This window comes from Chrysemys picta, chromosome 14, assembly GCF_011386835.1.
Source record: "Chrysemys picta bellii isolate R12L10 chromosome 14, ASM1138683v2, whole genome shotgun sequence".
In the NCBI taxonomy this organism is placed as follows: domain Eukaryota; kingdom Metazoa; phylum Chordata; order Testudines; family Emydidae; genus Chrysemys; species Chrysemys picta.
Window position 1 is genome coordinate 22,333,353 of NC_088804.1, and position 21,789 is coordinate 22,355,141.

Genomic DNA, 21,789 nt, shown 5'->3' on the forward strand with positions numbered 1-21,789 from the left:
GCAGCAGGTTTAAAACAAAAGAAAGTATTTCTTCACACAACACACAGTCAGCTTGTGGAACTCTTTGCCAGAGGGTGTTGTGAAGGCCAAGACTATAACAGCGTTCAAAAAGAACTAGATAAATTTATGGAGGATGGATCCATCAATGGCTATTAGCCAGGATGGGCAGGGATGGTGTCCCTAGTCTCGGCATTCCAGAAGCTGGGAATGGGCGACAGGGAATGTTCTGTTCATTCCCTCTGGGGCACCTGGCATTGGCCACTGTTGGAAGACAGGATACTGGGCTAGATGGGCCTTTGGTCTAACCCAACTGGCCATTCTTAATCACACTTCAGAAAAATCAAAAGGGTTGAACATATTACAATTAATATGAGAAATCCCAGAGAAAAGTCATTCAAAACATTGAGTCACTGGGATAAAGGATATGAATAGGAGAAGTTAACAATGGATTGAAAGTGAGCTTAACACCTGGAAAAAGAAAGGCTTAAGCATTATAAACTATTACTGGCTAGACCTGAATTACACAGAGTCCTAGGACTGCTTTTGATATATTAGTCAGTGCACCGATTTCTGCCTGCTGCAATCTTTGCATATCTGACTGCAAGTATTATGCAAACAGCACTGAGCTAAGTATTAAATTGTAAGATCTTTCCGATTCTGTGGTATCATTCTGAAGGCAGTTAAACTCTAAGATAATTTTTATTGGGGTTTAACATCAAACAATTCTCAATAATTTACACCCATTTCCAGTCAAAAGGCTGGCGAGGGAGGTATACATCCGTTTCCCACAAACTGTGGTTTAGAGAAGTCTGCCTTTTCGGTGCTTCTCTTTCTCTGGTGTATTTGGACAGCACCCTAATATCCTTCACCAGCTGCAAAGAAAAACGAATCTCAGAATAAAACTCTAAGAGTGAAAAACTGAGCTCAACATTGATGCCTACTCTGTGCTGCTGTAAACTGAGCCCGCTTCCCTCTCCCAATTTTTAAAAAATACATTGCCCTTCAAAGGTCCATTCCAGCAACGCTTACTCACAAAACTTCAGTGGGGCTATGTGCATGAGTAAAGATGTCAGGAACGGCGTATCATTTGTACCCACAATTAGTCAGTCCACTTTCAGCAGTCAGAAACGCCTATGAAGTATGAAGAACAGTATCAAGATGTAAGGGCTGACAGACAAAAATTGACCTTGTAAGTTCCCATGATTACACAGATGTTTTAGCTTTAAAATATATAGAGCTATTTCCATATTTTTCTTACCAAAGAAAACTAAAACTTGTACAAGAAACATTTAATATCTTGAGAGATCCATCAGTTCTCATTATAAACTGGGAAAGCAAGCAAGTCTCTAAATTATAGAACAGTGCAGGCTCATATAACTCTAATGGAGGTTATGCAGAGTTACCACAGTAAATCTAAATTTTCAGATGCTTTCATTAAATTTGCATTCCTCCATTTTTGAGTGCCCAACTGAGACACCGTAAAGGGGGATGATTTTCAGAGGTGCTGAACATGTAGAGTTCTGTATTAGATCATTGTCAGTATGGGAGAACTTCTAGGGTGACCAGATAGCAAGTGTGAAAAATCGGGGCAGGAGGTGGTGGGTAATAGGAGCCTATATAAGAAAAAGCCCCAAATATTGGGACTGTCCCAATAAAATCAGGACATCTGGTCACCCTAAGAACTTCCTGTACTTAAAACCACAAGCTCCATTCAGAGGAGCATTGCCTGAAAACTTTCTCATGGGGGACACTCAGCTCCCATCACTGCCCTGGTGTGCTTCAGGAGTGTAAGCAGGAGCATGAAGTGCACCATCCACAAAAGCACTAACGAGACTGGTGGTGCGCTGGAGAAAGAGATCTGGTCAGACTGTGGTGAGGGGAATCACTGAAACAAGAAGAAACAAAGAGGGTGAGATTCGAGCCCTATGGCAAAATTCCCATTGACTATAATGGGGTCAGGATTTCATCCATGAGCTTGAGAGCAAAACAGAAGAGAGATACAACAAGACATGATTTTCACTGCATCCATACACTAAAATAGCGCCCAACCCCACAACATGCAAACTTCTCCAAGCCTTTGGAATGTATGTAGTTCCAGATCTTCTACATACCTCAGGCACTGAACCCCTTATCATCCTCTCTGAACCTCAGCAAGGGCAATTCATTTGCCCCATCTCTCACACACCCTGTGTCACGGAGAAAGGCTCCAGCAGGGTCTGCGCCGACACAGAAAACTTCCCACAAACTGCTTCTCTGCCTAGTCCCTCGGGACAGCTGGTGTCCCAACGTCCCTTCTCTCCGCGGCTAGGTGGCTCCCTTGCTCCCCAGCTGGTACCGTGATGACTCCTCCTGCTCCCCCTTACTCACAGCGGCTGGGTGCCCTGCCCTGCCTCACCGCCAGCAGCCGGATCCTTCCCTCAGGCCCTGCTCTCCCCCCACCTCCCCCTACTCTACGGGCCCTGGATCCCCGAACTCCCCGGCTGGGGACCCTACAGCCCCTCTGTGCCCCCCTCCCCCCCATTCAGCCCCCTGGCCGGGCTCTCACTCTGGCTTTGCGATTGGTCGATGTCCCCCAGAGGGGCGTGGTCAGAGCGGAATGCTGAGTCGGAGCGTTCCAGAACCGGACGGTCCTGTTCCGGCTTCCGCGCGCTGATTGGCTGAGCGCTTTCCCCTCCTCCGGAGGAGCAGCGAGGAATGCTGCGGTGCGTTCCAGGGCTGGGCGGTGCGGGCCGCGGGCAGCCGGAGCGCAGTAGCCCCGGGAGCGAGCGGGGATCTGCGGTGTCCGCGAAGCCCCTGGCGGCCGCGGGACGGGTCGAGAGGCAGGGGATCCGGCTGGGAAAAGCACAAGGTAAAACTTGCAGGGGCGGGGCGGGTTGCTCCAGCACCGGACCGTGTGCACCGGGAGAGGCGTTCGCTGCCGGCGGCAGGACCCCAGCCCGCCTCAGCTCCCCGTGCCCCCAGCAGCCGCATCTGAGTGACAAACAGCAGGAACTTTATCGCACCCCAGCTGACTTTCACGTGTCCCTGGCAGAGCCACGCCGGGGATCGCGCCTGGGCTGCATTTCACCTGGGAGCGCCCAGTGTTTAGATAGTGGGAAATAGGTAGCAGGGGTTAAGTCCGTGGAGCTGCGTTGTTGACATGGTTGTACCCACTGGCTCCCACTGGGAGTGGGATCGGGTCTATTTATATAGGTACTTCTCTAGTCCCAGTCACTCGAGAATCTGAGCACCTTGTAAACGTTAATACATTTTTTTCTCACAACCTTGTGAGGTAGGTAAGTAGTATTATCGCCAACGTACAGCGCAGGAACTGGCAGGGTCTGGCTCACCCTCTGTGATTCAGTTACACCCTGCACCACAAAAAAGTTCAGTGAAGTCAGTGAGACCGCTTGCATAGTAAGCTACTACTCGCTGTGAGTGAGGGTGCCAGGACTGGGCCCTTAGAGCTTGGTACAAGGCCACGCAAAAATCTTCCCAGTCCAGTGTCACCCTTCCCCTGAGTCAGTTTAGAAATGTTTGGATTGAGCAACATGTTTGGAAATCTGTGCCCTACAAACATGAATGTTTATTACTGAACACCTTAGTCATAAGATCCAGTAATATGAAGCACAGAGCACATTTTAAACACTGTTTAGCAGAGAAAATTCAGAACAGTAAATGCCCAAGAATCCTTCAGGGTATGATTTAGTCCAGCATTGCTCCTGGGACTTCCTTTGTTTCTTCTCACTATCTTTTAGACTGTAAACTCTTTGTATTTGTGTCTTCTACAACACTGAGCATGTTGTTGGTGCTTTACAAATACTGAATCATAATAACAGTAGTCATAATCCTTCTATAATGCCTCTGTAATGTGATTGCAGTGTTTCTAATCTCTTTTCTTAATGTATATGATTAGCAGTAATGTACTCATCTGTAAAATGGTATAGTAATACTCACCTAATTCACTTGTTTGTAAGGCACTTTAAGATCCTGGATTAACAAGAGCTATATATATGCTAAGTATTTACTATCTTTTTTTTTTCTTTTGGAAAAATAGGCTTAAAATACATGACCCTCTAAAATACATGACCATGTTTCAATATCAATTGCAAATTTTGTAACTTTTTGCCATTTAAGGAATTATGCATCATGCATTTTATGTGGTATTGTGACCTGCACAGACAGCTTTCAGGTGCCGGGAGAGCAGAGTCTGTGTGGAACTCAGGAAATCAGTATTATAACTGAACCAATATAGTTTGAAATGCTTTGATATGAAATCAGGAAACTGTTTAATTGCAACATCTAGAGTTATATTCTGATTTATTTTATTACTTTTTCACGTGCAGTTATGCCCCTGCATCTCTCTACTCTTGCAGAGTGTGCACCTCTAGCAACTTAAGTGGTTTGTAATACCATCCTGGGGCATTTGTTTAATACCAAGATGAAAGAGAAGAGTGCTAACTACTGATTACTAGCAACACTTCCTGCAGCACTTTGGTGTTACATAGAGAAGATGCCTCAAAGAACTGATTAGATTTTTAAGGCCAGAAGGGACCATTAGATTGTCTAGTCTGATCTCTTGTATACCATAGGCCATAGAACTTTACCCAGTTACTCCTGTATTGAGCCTAATACACTTTAGTCAGACACAAGTTATGTTCTAGAAACGGATCCAGGCTTGATTTGAAGATTTCAAGAAATGGAGAGAGACGCCACCCCTACCCCTTCATACTTTGTTCTAGCGGTTGATCACCTCACTGTTAAAAACATGTGCCTTATTTCTTATTTGAACTTATCTGGCTTTAAGTTCCAGCCATTCATTCTTGATATGCCTTTCTCCACTAAGTTAGAGTCCTTTAGTCCCCAGTATTTTCTCCCCATGAAGGTATTTATACCTTCATCCACTGAAATCATATTAGCTAGTGACAAGATCACAGGCCAAGGTGGCCTGATTCCAGCTGGTACTCTGTTGAAGGGTTCCAGAGGGAGACATGCCCAGATCTCTTTTATTGGAAGGATATCAATTATGACATGGAGGTTTCTGAATGGACAGTGGATGTGTGGTCATTCTCATGGACTCCACCGGGCACTTGGAGTATCCCCTGCCTGCACTCACAGCTGTTACAGCACAGAGGGGGAGGTGCCACTGCTGACGCTTCTACTTCTCCATAGGAAACCCACCAGGCCTCTGTGGTTAACACTTAAAGGTTGCATAAGTCATTTGTGTATATATAGTCTGGTTAAAAATGTTGAGCCCATTTTTCAAGCGTGAAAAATACCTGTGCTGCACTGTTCTGAGGCAGCATTCCCCAAAGCCACGCTCCCTTTCAGTTTAAAGGACTGAAACAGCTGTGCACTGTGTTTAATTGTCATGTTCTTAATGAACTATTTAATTTTTTAAAATATAATTTACTACTCCAAATGATCGAATAGTGGAAACAAAGAGTTCAGTGTATTTTATTAACTAATATATATTAACCATCTATAGAGCAAGTTGAATACCACAAAAAAGGTGTTTGTCAAATGCCAGGGAAACTAGAATAGTATGCAACCATCCCCACTTACTACACCTCTCTTGTTTTGGCTGTACCTTGGTTCCGTTTCTTTCCTTTCCTTCCTCCTACAGATCTGTGTGTACACAATACTTCTCTCACATGGCTATTCCCATCAATTGCAGCAGGCTGAATTGGGCCCTGTTCTGTAATGAGAAAGTTTTTACTATTTGATGGCTGTTTGTAATGAGTTGATGGACTGGTGACCACATTACACAAACCCACCGTCACAACTGGCACCTCTGTGTACATATGTATGTATATGCATGCCCACACTTTACTGTTTATTGGTAAATATACTGTAGTGATTTAACTAGCTCCATAGCATTTATTTTAATAACTAATATTTCTCTGAGCCATTGTAACACACTTTGATACAAGCAGAACAAAAATAACATTTTCCCAAATTAATAGTCTGGATCAGAAATTGCATCCTGAGTTTTTAATTTGCTTGTTACTTTATTATTCCTAAATTATGGTATCTCACTTAATTGGTGGGAGGGAAAAAATACAATATTGCATGTTCCCAGAAGTCTGTTTTATTTACCAGTAAAAAAAGCCCTAAATTCATGCAGTGCCTTCCATTTGTACAGAAAACTAAATAATATTTTAAATTAATCACAATGTTATTAAAGTAAAATTGGTTTTTCAGCCTGATGCATAATCCATAAACCAATGGTAATTTACAGTTTATCTGAGAAGTATACACTCACTTTAATAAGCCGTTTATTCCTTGGGGAATAAGGTGGGAAGTTAACTTCTTTTATCTTTTTGAACTGATTAAATCAGAGCAAATTTTACCATAGAGGCAGAAATCCATGGGCGGGATTATGAGATACCAGGGATGTGTAATAAAACTGTTTGCCCATCTGACCCCATACTGGCAACACACTAACAAGCAGTGGTTTGGAGGATTTTTTTTCTTTCCTTGGGTAATTAATGGTTCTGCTTTCAAAAAGTAACAGGTTAGGGTTCTGGGGTACAAGGATATAATCTCCAGATCCAAGTATGCCACTAGACTGGTATTTCCTTTCGTTTCTCTCTCATTTGGGAGTGGAAAGGGTGTTTACATCCAGGCTGCTTGTCCCATTGTTCTGGTGTAACAAAATTTGCAAGTGTTCTGTGCTGTGTAAGAGCCAAAATAAGCATGATAGTTAAAAAATTTCCTAAATGATTTAGGAGCCTAAGTCCCACTGACTTGGAGTAAGGTGCTTATGAAAATTTTACTCTGTTTCTGGCAGTATATCCTTAATCTGGGGTTACATTGTCAGTTTATTTAGAAGTGTAGGAAGTATATAGAATTCTCCCTCTCTCTTTCCTTACCGTCCATGCATTCCCACTCACTACGAAACTTTACCATTCTTCTAAAATAGAGGATTAACCTAAAAGTCACAGACTAATATGGAAAGTTGAGGTTCCACTGTCCAGGTCCAATGCCTAATGAGAAGCCAACCAACCCCTCAACATCTGGGAAAGAAGGGGGCATGGTGGGATTCTCACCAGGGCATTGTCCTGAACCCTGCTCCACCTTTCGAATTAGCTGCTAAACACACTACGCATACTCAACCCTTCTTAAATACCCTAATAGTCTCACAGAGCCCTTCTGAGAGAGCTAAGGCTTATTTTACCCATTGTACAGATAAGTAACGTGGGAAAGAGAGGAGGCGATCACATGGTGAGTCAGTAGCAGAGCTGGGAATAGAACCCAGGAGTCAAGCTCTTATACTACCATGCAGTGAGATTGCCATAAGCCGGATCAAGAGTCTGTGCAAAAACTATCCAATTCTGCATTGATAATTCCAAAATTATCCGCAGTATTTTCTTATACTCTGAATTCCCCCACACCAGTCTGCCCTTGTTTCAATCTCTCCTCTATTATTTCTATTTCTCTTTTGGCTGTGTATCGTTCTGTCTCTCTTATCTCCTTTGTGCTCAAAGCTCCTCTCCTACGGTTTTGTTTGTACGTGTCCAAAAGTAGGCAAGACTCCAGATCTGGAAAATCAGTGTACATGGCATTTATCCAAGGGCCATGCTGTACCCTCTGTGCACAGTCGTTCTTCTGTTTAAACCTTTCATCCATTTATTGTGCAATGTCTGTGTAGGCAGGAGGGAGAACGATGTTTGCAGGTTGTAGACTCGTTGTAATGGGAAGTGCAGAAGTTAAATCCTGGCTTTGCCATGCCTGCAGGAAAACCGCCTCCGGCTGGAGGAGTCTCATCTGCTCCGACCAGCTAAGCGGTTACACCGAGACTCTCTCTCCACTCTCCCCAACACAAAGGGAAGACAGTTATTCCCATAATGCAACATTCAAAATATTTTTATTTAAAGGGAAAAGTCACTGGAACATTACTTCAGAAAATGTAGATCTCGTTGCTCCCTTGGGCCTTCTGGCATAAGTTGCATGTAAGTCCCATTCTAATATCACTCATGAGCACCACCTTCAAATAACTAGGAAAGGCCGCCTCCAGCAACAATCTTATGTGTGGGAGTGGAGTAGATGGGTACGGAGTTTCAGCTGTGTTCTTAGTGGGATGGGCCTGGGGGCATTTGTATCCCATTAAACATCCCTGACACAATTATTGGTCTTTCTTTTTCCTCCGTTTGTACTTCACAGAGCAGAAGTCATGGTCTGCTAATATTTTATTTTTTCAGAGAAATTTTCCAACGACAGACAAATTTTTCCTGTGTGACCTTTAGAGGAAGAGTGAATAAAATCTCTGCTATTTTTGTGCTACTCTCCCTCACTCATCAGTGTATGGTAGAGGTTGCAATTGGATTTAGACTACACTACACATTGATGAATAGATGTGCGTAATGCAGTGTGAATCCATCAAATCTACTCTGTCTCAAAGCCTTGAAGAAATACTGTATATCCTGATAGAAGTGAGTCAGAGGGTCATTAGAGCCTTCTCCGAATTCAAGGGAGGTCATGGGTTTGTCCTTTTTTGGTTGCTCATAGCTTGCATTCGCCTCATCATGCCTGTGTGGGACATGATCCCAACAACGTGCAAAAGGTAGCTATTGTGGGTTCCATCATTTCTTAGGAAGAAAGATTGCCAAGGAAAACACAGGTGCTCCAGAAGAAATGTTGGCTTTCCCTCTGAATCCATACAGAGCCAATGCCCAGTATGGCATTTGGGGCACCTTGCTGCTGAGGCACTGTATTTACATGTCTGCTAAAGACATGGTCTTGGTCATCTGTGGTCAGCCAGATTCAGCACCCAAGAGTGCCCATTTTACTTCATGATAACTGGTGGGTGCTTGGAAAATATGGCCACTTTATCTAGGTTCCTAAGTGGCAGCTGAGCTGTTTTGAAAACTTGGCCCTAAGCTTCCTGTAAACAATATGGTTATTAATAGCAGTCTCCTGGCCACAATCTAAACTGGAGAACTTAATTCATTGTCTCCAGTAATTTTCACTGGCTGCTGCTGCTTTAGAAACTGCTTAGTGTCACTGTATGATGTTTAATACTACTCTGGAGGTGGTTGTGTTTTCCCTATCCCTACCCTAAAAGGGTGTGTTGAGATGAAAAATGCTCTATGAATGTAAATTGTTTGTCTAGAATTTTCTCCATGTAGTTATCTATCACTGACGCTAAGACGTCTAAGCACCGTGTGGCTTTTAGATCTTCTGAAACCTAAGTTTTTTGAGATAACAAGTAGTTATGTATTAGCTACTATAAGGAACGTTAACAGAAACAAGGACCTGTGCACATCCCCTGTGAACTCCGAGCTACCTCTGTCTAAAAGGAAGTGATTCAGTTTATGAAGTTTCTTGTGGATTATTACACCTAGACACAGAGACTTGGGGCCAATACCAGTAACACAAACAGCATTTTAAATGTGTAAGTGGAGGAAGGTTTTACGTCATGAGCGTGAAAGTATTTAATTGACCCCAAATTAGGGACTTAAAGGAGTTACTTTCACATCACTTAACCCGGTACTTTTAAAATAAAAAATGTTGAACAGGGGAGTAGCGTTGTGGAGGTGAGAGGGAGGAATGAGTATGCTGTGATCTAGTTCCTTTAATACTATTCAGAACGTTTTCAGAATGACGTGTCTTGTAACTGGAAACACAAATAACAAAAGGAACACTTGGTATGATAAATGCAGGGGTTGGGTTGCGTGGGCTGGGTTGTTTGGGGTGGTTTTTTGGTCTTGTCAGTCCAATAAGAGGAGGATCACAGGGGATAGCTCAGAGAATTGATAATAGAGCACGCAGCCTTCCACTTCTGGAATTCTGGTTCGGTTCCAGCCTGGGTTTGCGGTGATCAGAGCTGTTACCATTTGGGTGGTGAGTGGTATCCTTGAATTCAATTAATTATTTCATTCCAATGCCTAGAGCAGAAGGAGCCAGAATTTACCAATGTACATTGCCAAAGAGTCGCAGTAATACGTCAGCAGCCCCCATAAACTCCCCCACCCCCCAGTGCCTCCCGCCCACTGGCAGCCCCGCAGATCAACGCCCTCCCCGCACCTCCCGATCAGCTGTTTTGTGGCGTGTAGGAAGGGAGGGGGGGGTTGGGGGGGGCGAGGGCACTACAGGCTGAGGGGAGGGGGCAGGAAGGGGTGGAGTGAAGGCAGGGCCTGTGGCAGAGCCAGGGGTTGAGCAGTGAGCACCCCCCGGTGCATTGGAAAGTTGGTGCCTGTAGCTCCAGCCACGGAGTCGGTGTCTATACAAGGAGCCGCATATTAACTTCTGAAGAGCTGCATGTGCCTCCGGAGCCACAGGTGCCCCCCCCCCCCCCCCGGCGTAGAGGAAAGTGTCTGTCTATGCAGCCTTAGTTGGTAGCCTCATCAGCGAGGCCAAGAATTGAGTGGGTGTGGAGACTGCACTGCCCTTTCACCACTTAGATCACTGCACTAGCAGTCTTTCCACCCATTAGTAGCAGGGAGTGCAGCTGCACTGGGGTTAGTACCAATAAATGCTAGTGTAGATGGTGGTAAAAACAATTGCACTCTATTTACACTAGCACTTAGTACAGCTGGACAAGTTGCTAATAACAGGTTAAATAAAAATTGCTAGTATGGACACACTTGCAAAGGCAACCCCTTTTAGGGTAGGGGTCTGTCTGTACAGACAGAGCTCTAGTTTTTATGCCTGTCTGTTAAGCACCTTTCATGAGTGACATTTAAAAAAGGGGGGGGGGGATTGTAAGATTGTATTGACTTCTATGGACTGGTCTCAACACAGTTTTTGTATCAATATAATTGTTGGTTAGGGGTGTTGTTTTTTTAAACACCGATATAGTTATCTTGATACAGCTCCTAATGTGGATGCAGTTTTGCCAGTACAAAGGTGCCTTAGAGCAGTATAGATAATTCCCCTTCTTCAGTAAATATTTTTTATGTATTTTGGGGGAAAAGCTTGATGCAGTCTCATTATATAGTGATGATAACACTCTTTCCATTCCACTAGTATCTCTGGAGGATGCTCATCAGAAGCTACTGAAGTTAGACATTTTTAAACCAGCAGGTCCAGAAAACTTGTATCCAAGAGTTTTAAAAGAATTGGCTGAGGAGCTCAATGGACCATTAATGTTAATTTTTCAATAAGTCAGAGCACTGGGGAATTAGAAAAATGATTGTTTTGCCAATTTTTAAAAAGGATAAAAACAGGGTAATTAGGCTTGTCACTCTGACATAGATGCCGGGCAAGATAATGGAACAGCTTGATATGGGACTCTATTAATAAAATAAAAAAAAATGGAGATATACCTATCTCATAGAACTGGAAGGGACCCTGAAAGGTCATTGAGTCCAGCCCCCTGCCTTCACTAGCAGGGCCAAGTACTGATTTTGCCCCAGATCCCTAAGTGGCCCCCTCAAGGATTGAACTCACAGCCCTGGGTTTAGCAGGCCAATGCTCAAACCACTGAGCTATCCCTCCCTCCTTCAAAAGGAATTGAAGGACAGTAATACAATTAATTCAAATCAATCTGGGTTTATGGACAATAGACCTAGTCAAACTAATTTTTATCTTATTTTGATGAGATTACAAGTTTGGTAAAGGTAACAGTGTTGATGTGATATACTTAAGAACTCTGTAAGGTATTTTTGACTTGATACTATACGACATTTTGATTTAAAAAACAACAACAACAAAAACACCAAAACACTAAACATGATGCACATTAAATGGATTAAACCCTGGCCAACTGGTTGGTCTCAACATATAATTTTAAATGAATGGGGACTCATCCTCAAGCTGGTGTGTTTCCAGTGGGGTCCCGCAGGGATAGGTTCTTGGCCCTATGCTATTTAGCACTTTCATCAATGACCTGGAAGAAGACATAAAATCATCACAGCTAAAGTTTGAACAGGACACAAGAATTGAGGGACGTGGTAAATAATGAAGAGGAAAGATCACTGATCAGAGTGATCTGGAGCTCTTGGAAAACTAGGTGCAAACAATATGCATTTTAATAGGGTCAAATGTAAACTTATACATCCAGGAACAAAGAATGCAGTTCATACTTCCAGGATTGGGGGACTCTATCCTGGGAAGTGGTGACTCTGAAAAAGGTTTGGGGGATTGTGGTGGATAATAAGCTGACCATGAGCGCCCGCTGTGATGCTTTGGCCAAAAGAGCTAATGCAATGCTGGGGTGCATAAACTGGAGAATCGTGAGAAGGAGTAGAGAGGTTATTTTACTTCTGTATTTGGCATGGGTGCAACTGCTGCTGGAATATTGTCCAGTTCTGGTGCCCACAATTCAAGCAGGATGTTGGTAAATTGGAAAGGGTTCAGAGGAGAGCCATGAGAATGATCAGAGGATTAGAAAACATGCTTTATATTAATAGAATCAAGCAGCTCAGTCTATTTAGCTTAACAAAGAGAAGGTTAAGAGGTGACTTGATTACAGTCCATTAGCACCTACATGAGGAACAAATATTTAATAATTGGCTCTTTAATCTAGCAGAGAAAGATATAAAACAGTCCAGTGGCTGGAAGTTGAAGCTTAGACAAATTCAGACCAAATAAGCGGTACTTTTTTTCTTTTTTTTTAAACAGTGAGAGTAATAAACCATTGGAACACTGTACCTAGGGTCATGTATCAGAGGGGTAGCCGTGTTTGTTGCTTTTTACAGATCCAGACTGAGTCCTGTGGCACCTTATGGACTAACAGACATATTGGAGCATAAGCTTTCGTGGGTGAATACCCACTTCGTCAGACGCATGTATTCACCCACGAAAGCCTATGCTTCAACACATCTGTTAGTCTTAAAGGAGCCACAGGACTCTCTAGGGTCATGGTGGATTCTCCATCATTGACCATTTTTAAATGATGATTGGATGTTAGAAAAGTGGATGTTATATGTTAGATTGGATGTTTGTTGGTGCTAAACCATGTGACAGCTCCCAGCCAGCCAAGCAAACTCCTTAGGACTCTCCCTACCTTTATTTTGCCTAGCAGGGAGCACTTGGTGCTCCCAGTTCCCAAACCCCCTTTGCAGTATTCTGTCCCTGGACACTAACAGAAATTACCAAGTCTGCTGTCTCAAAGAGATCGAATACACTGCAGCCTGTTGGCTCAGCTGATGTTGCACACCAGGTATGCAATTTACATTAGAGAAGGGAGACAGGAGGGAAAATAATTATCTGGAAGAAAACCTGTTTTTTTCCCCTTTGCTTTGTTACAGACTTTAAAATAAAATCAGTAAGTATCCATGATTTGCTATAGAGTGTTAACACATACATTGCACAATGATATTAATGACCAGTGTGTCACTGGCTTTCCTTTGATATCTTACACAACATTCTTTATAGATCAGTATCATGAGAGCAATGAGCTAAGTGTGGTGAGTTTGTCAGGCTTGATACAAGTTGCTGTTACATGAGCAGTGAACCCTTTGCCAGTGGGCATTGAGGGGGCTCTTATGGTCACCGGGCCCTTCTGGCTTTGGTATGTATGAATGGGAATAAGCTACACTGGTATAAGCACTTTTTTATCCTGGTATAATTGTGTCCACAGTAGGGAGTTTTATACTTATCCAGTGTGTGATATAAGAGGGTTGGGTAACTGAATTCTGATTCCTGAGATGGGCAATATCAGCCTGCTACAGAATAGATCAGACACTTCAGTGGGTTTTACTTTTTATTTTAAGGAGTGCTTTGATAAGTGATTGCTGGGTAGTACCACCCAGAAAACTGAAACTCCTCCCTTGGCTCTTTGAAAAGCTACTTACCGCTATTTAAATTTGCTGTTCAGTTTGGAAGCTAGGATTGATGCAATTGTTTGCTGAACACAGTTTTATAACTTTATTTCCTCCCCCCAGCTCTAGAGTGAAGGAAGGAGATGGTGGACCATCTGGTTAACACTGAAATTAACAGTCAACGCATTGCTTCCGTGGAAAACTGCTTTGGGGCATCTGGACAACCCTTAGCTGTGCCAGGAAGAGTCCTTCTGGGTGAAGGCATTTTGACCAAAGAATGCCGCAAGAAGCCGAAGCCTCGGGTATTCTTTCTTTTCAATGACATCCTCGTGTATGGGAGCATAGTGATAAACAAAAGGAAGTACAACTCCCAGCACATCATACCTCTCGAAGATGTCACCTTAGAGACACTGCCGGATACCTTACAAATGAAGAACCGATGGATGATTAAAACTTCGAAAAAGTCCTTTGTTGTTTCTGCAGCCTCCCTCACAGAAAGGAAAGAATGGCTCAGTCACCTTGAAGAATGCATTAGGCATCTGCTGACAAAGACAGGCAGGCAGCCCTCCACGGAGCATGCTGCCCCCTGGATACCCGACAAGGCCACTGATATCTGCATGCGCTGCACACAGACCAAGTTCTCCACGCTCACTCGCAGGCATCACTGTCGGAAGTGTGGCTTCGTTGTGTGTGGGGACTGCTCCAGACAGAGGTTTCTGATGCCACGCCTGTCCCCCAAGCCGCTGAGGGTCTGTAGCCTATGCTACAGGCAGTTGATAGCAGAAAAGAAGAAGGAAGCAGAAGTTGACCTGAGACAGCCAGAGCAGATTGACTCTTCCATGACTGGTTATGAACCATCTAGTGGTGATGACAGTGATAAATCTGATGATGACAAAGTGGAACGGTGGCCGGGAGACGCAGAGTTTTATGCCTCAGAAGTACCTTGGTCATCTTTCCATAGTTGACCTTCTTACCCTTGGCTTAAAGCCTGAGGAGCCAAATTCTGACTTCTGATCCACGCATAGCCCTCAGTATTTTCAGTGGTGAGCGTACATTAGAGGGTGAAATTTAGCCCCTCTTTATCTCGTTTACTTTCATGTGTTTTCCTGATTAAGTCAGTCTCTAGTGATTTAAGAGAACTAGTATTGTGTCATATTACTCTCGCAGGGCATGGCCTACATCAAGACAGTGTGGTATAGTGGGCAGAGCACTGGACTGGGAACCAGTAAACCAAGGTTGTGTTCTCTGCCCTGCCATTGGCTTGTTGGCTGATCGTGGGCAAGTCACTTCCCCTCTGACTCAGTTTCCCATTTGTAAAATGGGGTAATAATGACATTTTTTGCTAAGAGCTTTGAGATCTACTGATCTCTATACAAGAACTAAGTATTATTGTTATTGTCTCAAATATACTACTCACCTGGGGGTGGACCCTTTCGTTGATATTAGAGGGCCATTGATGGGGTAGTTTGTGCTGCTATTGCCTGTGCTGTACCTCCTCTGTAGGGAAGAGAGGACTTCGCCTCCAAGGCTGGGATTTGTCATGAGCACTAAATACATATAAAACAATAGAACTAGAAATCTGAAGTACATGGAAACCTGGGCTGGTGCCCTTTGATCTCAGTACAGTAAGATACTGAAAAATAACCAGCAGAGACCTGGGTTAGACTTTTAGACTGCCTTTTGCTCCCCAAGCTACCTGAAGCTGGGAGCCCTGGGGAAACGGTGATCTCAGGAACGGGAAGTCTTGTGTGGCTCTGAAGCGAAACCTGTTGACTTCTCATGAGCATCATTAGAACAGCACTGGAGAAGTCCTCCCTCCCAGCCAGAGAACAGCCATTGTGATGACAGAAGGTAATGGGAGAGTTAAGGTTTATATTAGGGGTGAGGTGAGAAAGAAGAGGCTGGCTCAACTCAGCAGAATCACCCCACCCCTGCCCCATACATATATATTTCCAGGTCTCAAAATCAGTAACCCAGCCAGATTCCACTGCCCCAGGGATGGAAGAACCCCAGCCTGGTGGGTGATGTAGCACAGGGTGGTAGAGCTAGTGCAAGAGGTGGTGAAGGGATGGGTGGATGGTCAAAACTAAGGTCAGATTCTATGAGGTGCTGAAATTACTCAATGTCCAGTGACTCACTTGCTCATTAAGGCCCCAAGCCTTTGCTGCAAACGTATGTTGCATAACTTCAAGCATGAGCAGTCCTGCTGACTTCAGAGTTATGCACATGTGAGTGGCTTCAGGTTCAGGGCATAACATTATATGCTTAATTAGAATTGAACTTTGACATTAAAGTTAATCTCAAGTGAGACTGTGTCTATTCAAATAGCCTTTCGTCTCATGTGTAACTAAAATCATTTACTATCAGTGAAAATTAGACAACAGCAATTGTATTGCAGCAAATAACTGTACAACAAAAGCTCAGTTGCTACCTTTTCTGCATATTTTATATTGTGTATTTTATACTCTAGAGCAGGAATTTAGTTAAAAGTAATTTTCAACATATTTTTTTCCTTACCATAGTCCAGTCTGTCTAAACACTGAATTGCATGCCAAATGACCAGGTTGGGTTGTTTTCTTTAATTAGTTCAAAGCAATTATTCTCATGGGTTTTATTTTTTCCTTTTTTATATACTGCCAATGTCCAGCCAGTTTGTATTATTCAACCAATTGTCAATAAAGCTATGGCCGAGGAGAGGGGGAAAAAGTGACAAAAAAGTAAATGTGCTGTTATTTAACAAAAAAACAAGCATTGGGTCATATGCTTTGATCTAAACACATCCAGTCTAGGGTGAACTCAGCAGCAACTCTTCAGTCATGTACTGAACATTGGGGTTTTCTATTTACTACTTGAAAGTGAATATTACTGAAAAATATCCAAGTCTGCGGCTTCCTTTCTGTTTATTCCATTCTTTCTCAGCAGACTAAGTTTTCCCAAGACTCTTGCTACCCCTGCAGTAATTGAAGTGGTATTTTCTGTGGGGGGGGAGGGGGAGGAGATGGTGCAGAAATGGCCAACAAACCTCATGACCAAAACACATGTTTCTGGTTTTTAGAGTAATAAAGAACATTGAGTCCTATTTTTTTCCATCCCGCTTCAAATTCTAGTTCATAATTATGAACAGTGGCAAGTGCATTTATAAAGCTTCCCTCCCACAAGTGAGTATAGGCTTCACAAACAAAATAGGACCTTAACAAAAATAAGTAATTACAAATATCAAATACGAAAGCCCAGAACAGAAGCCCCAAACTTCCCTAATGTGAATCTAAACAAGATACTGGGGTTGAAATATACTTGGCAGTTGAGAGCTCTACACGTGCTATGAGTGCTTATCTACAGTAGGCTTTTTTTCTACAAAATTTCTCACTGCTGCTAACACTGATTTACCACCACCACCGGTAGTAGGCACGTTAGTGTAGACAAGAGTTTCAGATACACAGTGCACAAAACACCAGGAGCCATGCTCACAATGGGTCTCCCATGATCACTGCCACCAGTGGATCTAAACTAGTGGCAGCAAGGAGGAGACTGTTCAGGCTGAGGAGCCCTGGCACCACACTTATTTGGTAAGTTTTACAACCATTGCTGGGCAGGAAATTTCATAAAACTTTTGTTTCTTTTAATTGCCTGACCAGCTAGCTGTGACTTGGGTGGGTGTTCAGAGCCTGGGGATTCCTGGCTCCCAGCCCTGTGAACACACAGGCTTTACAGCAGGGTTTGTACTAATACAATACCACCTGCATTTTTAACGTGACTAGCTGTTTGTTCATTTTGTTTTTGTTTTGGCCTGATCCTATGACTGCTCCATTGTTTTGGAATTAAATAAATCCTTCTGCTGGCTTGATTATGGAATTTTAAACAGGGGAGAGTGGCAACGTGCAGGTTTTGTGTGTTAATTGCATGACAACTGAACATAACTTGGGCCTATGTTAATCACAAATACTGACCTTGAGGGAGAAAGTATCCAGGTTTGTTTTTTGGGGGAGATCTTCCTGCAGCACTCGCTGGTGGCTGCTATGCAGTGACACTACTCTTGCTGAGAGGGTTACCTGCCCCTCCAACTCCAGTGTAAATGCCCCATTTTGCAGCAGTTTTGGGGAAGTGTTGCCAGATGTTGAGTTCTGCAGCTAGGCAACTGACCAATGCAGTGCTTTCGGAAGAGCACTGCACGGTGTACGTGGTGTTAGAATGGTGACAGCCAGCTCCACACACAAACTGTGAGCTAAAGCAGGGAGGACTAGAACCAGCTGACTACACCTGGACTAAAGTGGGTGCAAGAGCTGCAGGACCAGAAAGACAAGCTGTAGGAGTGGTGCAGAGCTGCAGGTAGAAGGGTTGTCAGGCAAGGGAAGGTACCGGGGCAAGGAGGTAAACAGGGGAGTAAAGTCTGGGCACTCAGAGAAGTTCATGCCTGTTTCAATAGACACTGGAGCAAGGGGGGGGGGTGACAAGCCAAGCGAAATGGAGACTGAGTGACTAATTGGCATCCAACCATTGAGAGAGTTGGGAGACATTTTTGGCATGAGAATGAGCTGCTTTTCTGGTGGATGTGGCGGGGGTAACCTTTCTTTTTTCTGCAGCAGTGTAAGGGGTGTCCCCGAAGCTTTTGAGAGCAAAGAGAAACATTCCATTTGTTGAGCAATGCAAAGAAATGTCAGCTCTGGGGCATGTGACCTACTGAATGTGTTGGAGGCTTTCCAAGCAAAATGACAGGAAAACAGAGCTAAAGTTCATGGAATGTTGAAAACCACAGCTTCAGCTCTCCAAAGTCAATAGCAATAGAATGAAGTGAACAAAGGAACTAGCCTAGCAGCCTGCTACAAAGGCAGCAGAATGAAAGGTAAGAGTGACCCATCTGAGTTGTGAGTAAAGTGAAATGAAAGGCTCTAAAGAGCTGCAGTAAATTAAAGACATGTTCTAGGCTTCTAGATTCTAGAGGGTGCTGCCTGGACAACACACACTGTGTGCCACAGTGATCATACTGTGGACTGGGAGCAGCTTACAAGCGTGTGAGGGCACCCCAGTAAGATCAGCGCTGGAGAATGGGTATTTGAGTAGCCAAGTCGGAGATCTGGCCTGCCATTCACCATTGGCTCTGCAGCAGCAAAGAGCCGATCTTTCAGTCAATGTGGGATTTGTTTATTTATTTAAAGAAGGAACTGAGAAGGCAAATCTATACTGCGCCTTGAGGCTCATCCTAAAAATATTGGTTCTGCTTGTCTGACTCTTTGGTCTAAGTTTTGGTTCTTTAATATGTAAAGAAGAACAAAGTTGCTAAAGCCAAATTTGCTCTCATTCACCAGAAGCTCTTGTATATTTTGTACATGAACCCACAGCGAATTCCCCTGCAACTGGGACCTGAGTGCTGAATACGTATGATGGTTCCTCAATACCTGTTGCTGTAAAAATAATATTCTGCTTATAATCTAGAGTGGCTCTGTGCTAACTTTTCCCTCCTGCCTCTCAATTGTCCTGCACACCCCAGCTCTACCATGCCTGGGGCTTTCCTCAGCAAAGATACAGATGACTCGCTTGCACTATACTGAGTGGGGCTGTCTGATGTGGATGACTAGGGCAACATTTCCAAACTTTAACAGCCTGTTTGGAATACTATTTACGGGAACAGTGCAAATAATCATTTCACATTATAGTCTGCACCAGCAACAACCAAAAAGCAGCCACCCTTAACAGTTTGGTTTCAGATGGAAGAAATGTCTCAGCCGAGTGAGGCAGATGCTCCACTGAATTAGAGCAGCTTTGCACCTCTCTTCAACAGAAAGCTGCCCTAAAGCCAGCTTAGCTACCTTGCAAGGACTTCCTAAGACTTCCTCAGGTGCCATATCCATGCTCTACCCTCCGGAACCCTCACAGCCACTGGACAACCCAGCAATCCCTGGCTCCCACTGGCAGCTGGTGCAAGCTAGAGCAGTCTTCAGAAGGGTTTATTAGCACTGGGGAATATTTTGTCCAAAAGCAAGAGACAATCCTTTAGCAGCTGATGGGCGGATCCTTACATACTATTAATTCTGCTGCACGTGGCCCAAGCCAACCACAGCCGGTTCAGCAGTGGCAAGAAGAGGTGTGCTCACTTAAGCCCAATCTCAGGCTGCAGTTTTCAGGTGTTAGGATGGGTGTGGAAGGAGTTAAGCAAGGCTGCATCAGGCCAGATTATACCAAACCCCTAGGAACTGAGTTACCTAGAGACCTCCCAAGAGCTCCTACCTTCACACTGCCACATGAACCACTTGGAGTACAAGCAGCATGGTCAAATATGCTCTTGCTTGCACAGCCTGATGATATAGCTGAGATCACGCTGCAAGTAGAAGTGCATGAAAAGGCTCTGGTTTGTATGCTGGGTGCTTTTGCTCCCTCACCCCGAAGCTGCCACTTCTTTCACAGGGAATCCAGAGCATGCAACAGCTTAGGACAGGAAGTGAAGGGACATAAATAGTGCTCTGTGTTTTTTGCTAATGCAAAACAACAAAAAATGTATGCCACCGAGCCAGGTCCTGCTCCCAGCATGATGGAGGGGTGGCTGGGCCAAAGCTGAGCCAGCACTGCACCCCTATACACCAGGTCACAGTGCCCACAGCTGGCAGCCAACCTCCACAGGACAAAAGCTGCAGCTGTGGGGTGAGAGCAGGACAGGCTTGTTCTGCAACCAGTGCTCAATTTGTGCCAGGACTGAGCCCTGGCACTTGGAGGCTTGGCCATTCATAGCCCCAGCACCTCTGGGCTTGGCCATTCATAGCCCCAGCACTACTCTCATTACAAATTAAGCACTGTCTGCAACCCCCACACCCAAGGGCTTCCACCCCGCAGGGGGCAGGACGAAACAAAACAACCCATTCCCATAAAGTAAAATGAAGAATTATAAAAAATAAAAAGGTCACAGGGCTCTGAAAAGGTCTCCAGTAGAAACTGCTGCAAGTCCCAGAGCTTGAATGACAGTGAGCAGCCGCAACTCCCATTAAACCCAGCAGGAATTGTGAGTGTTCAGCTGCTCTTGCGACGTGGAAATAGTTAACCCTCGTGAGCAGGTTGTCCCAGCGAGGCTGCCAAAGCCGCAGCTTGTGCACTACTGCCACAAGTTCAAGGAACTTGTCTTTACTTTGCAAATTCTAGTCAAAATGAATTATGTGCCTCTTTCTCAAGAGGACTAAGATTTTCCATCCAATACTAATTTCTAGGGGAGGGCAAAAACAGGACCAAACATCAGACTTTTGTTCTATCAAAAACTATTACAATTTGGTGCCTACTCTTGGACTCATGAATAAACTGCATACTCTGCAGTATAGTAATTATTCAACACTTGGCTTTCACCCCACTGCTAAAGATCACTTTGTAACTCACTGCGGGGAGGATCAAAAGCACACATCCTCCAAGGCAGCCAATCTTTTTTCTTCTCCTAACTAAATATATTTCAACTCCTGTTATTATAGTTATTTCATCACACCACATGTTTTGCTTTTATATTGTTACCCATAAAAACGATTTCAAAATGTTTTGGTGTGACCACTTACACAAACAGGCTTTGAACAAGGAAAATGTTAGCTCGGGTGGGCAGGCCTCTCATCTTCCTGACAGTGTAACAAGAAAGAACTGCTCACATCCCTGTTATCAGAAGAGTTACATCCAAGGTAGAACAAATGCGCCTGTGTATTTTTCATATACGATGCATCTTCCATTAGCAGCTGAAGATTCTTTGGTCTTGTGGTTAAAGCATTAGATTGGGTGTTAGATCTGGGTTCTGTTCAAAGCTTGCCACATAAATAAATGGACGGAAGTAATGAAATCAAGCTCCTTAACTTCTTGAGCACCAACACACTAAGGTGGTGGGGCTCATGACAGCGCCTGTGTCCCCCCCGGTGCCACATCAGTCTGGCAGCAGCTCAAGGAGCAGCTGGTAATTGGCCACTATAGTATTTTTAAGTGCAAAGCCCTTCATTGTGCAGTATTATGTGATGCATCCAGACAAACCAAAATACAAACGTGCAACATACACAATATACCACAGGCATTAAATACTGCCCCAGAGTGCTGTACCGGGGATTGGGGCAACCATCCACAAGCCTGGACACTTACGCAGGGAGTGCTGTGG

General features: G+C 44.0%; 1 protein-coding gene and 1 long non-coding RNA gene across 6 annotated transcripts; one reads left to right on the top strand and one right to left on the bottom strand.

Moving 5' to 3' along the window:
* Nucleotides 1-1,274: 1,274 nt before the first annotated feature.
* LOC122173911 (uncharacterized) lies at nt 1,275-2,717 on the bottom strand. The gene is made up of 2 exons (XR_006174938.2): nt 2,546-2,717; nt 1,275-1,885 (listed from the first exon to the last, which is right to left on the bottom strand). It is a non-coding gene; the product is annotated as an uncharacterized LOC122173911 (long non-coding RNA).
* On the top strand, nt 2,708-15,996 carry PLEKHF1 (pleckstrin homology and FYVE domain containing 1). 5 transcript variants are annotated; one of them, XM_065567110.1, is made up of 2 exons: nt 2,708-2,848; nt 13,812-15,996. In XM_065567110.1, exon 2 carries the CDS (start codon nt 13,832-13,834, stop codon nt 14,651-14,653), a length of 822 nt encoding a protein of 273 aa, XP_065423182.1. In that variant the 5' UTR covers nt 2,708-2,848; nt 13,812-13,831; the 3' UTR covers nt 14,654-15,996. The 5 variants fall into 5 exon arrangements, with proteins under 5 accessions (XP_065423182.1, XP_005289922.1, XP_042708155.1 ...); XM_005289865.5 differs by having other exon boundaries at nt 2,709-2,848; nt 13,818-15,996; XM_042852221.2 differs by lacking the exon at nt 2,708-2,848 and adding an exon at nt 5,641-5,777.
* Nucleotides 15,997-21,789: the final 5,793 nt, after the last annotated feature.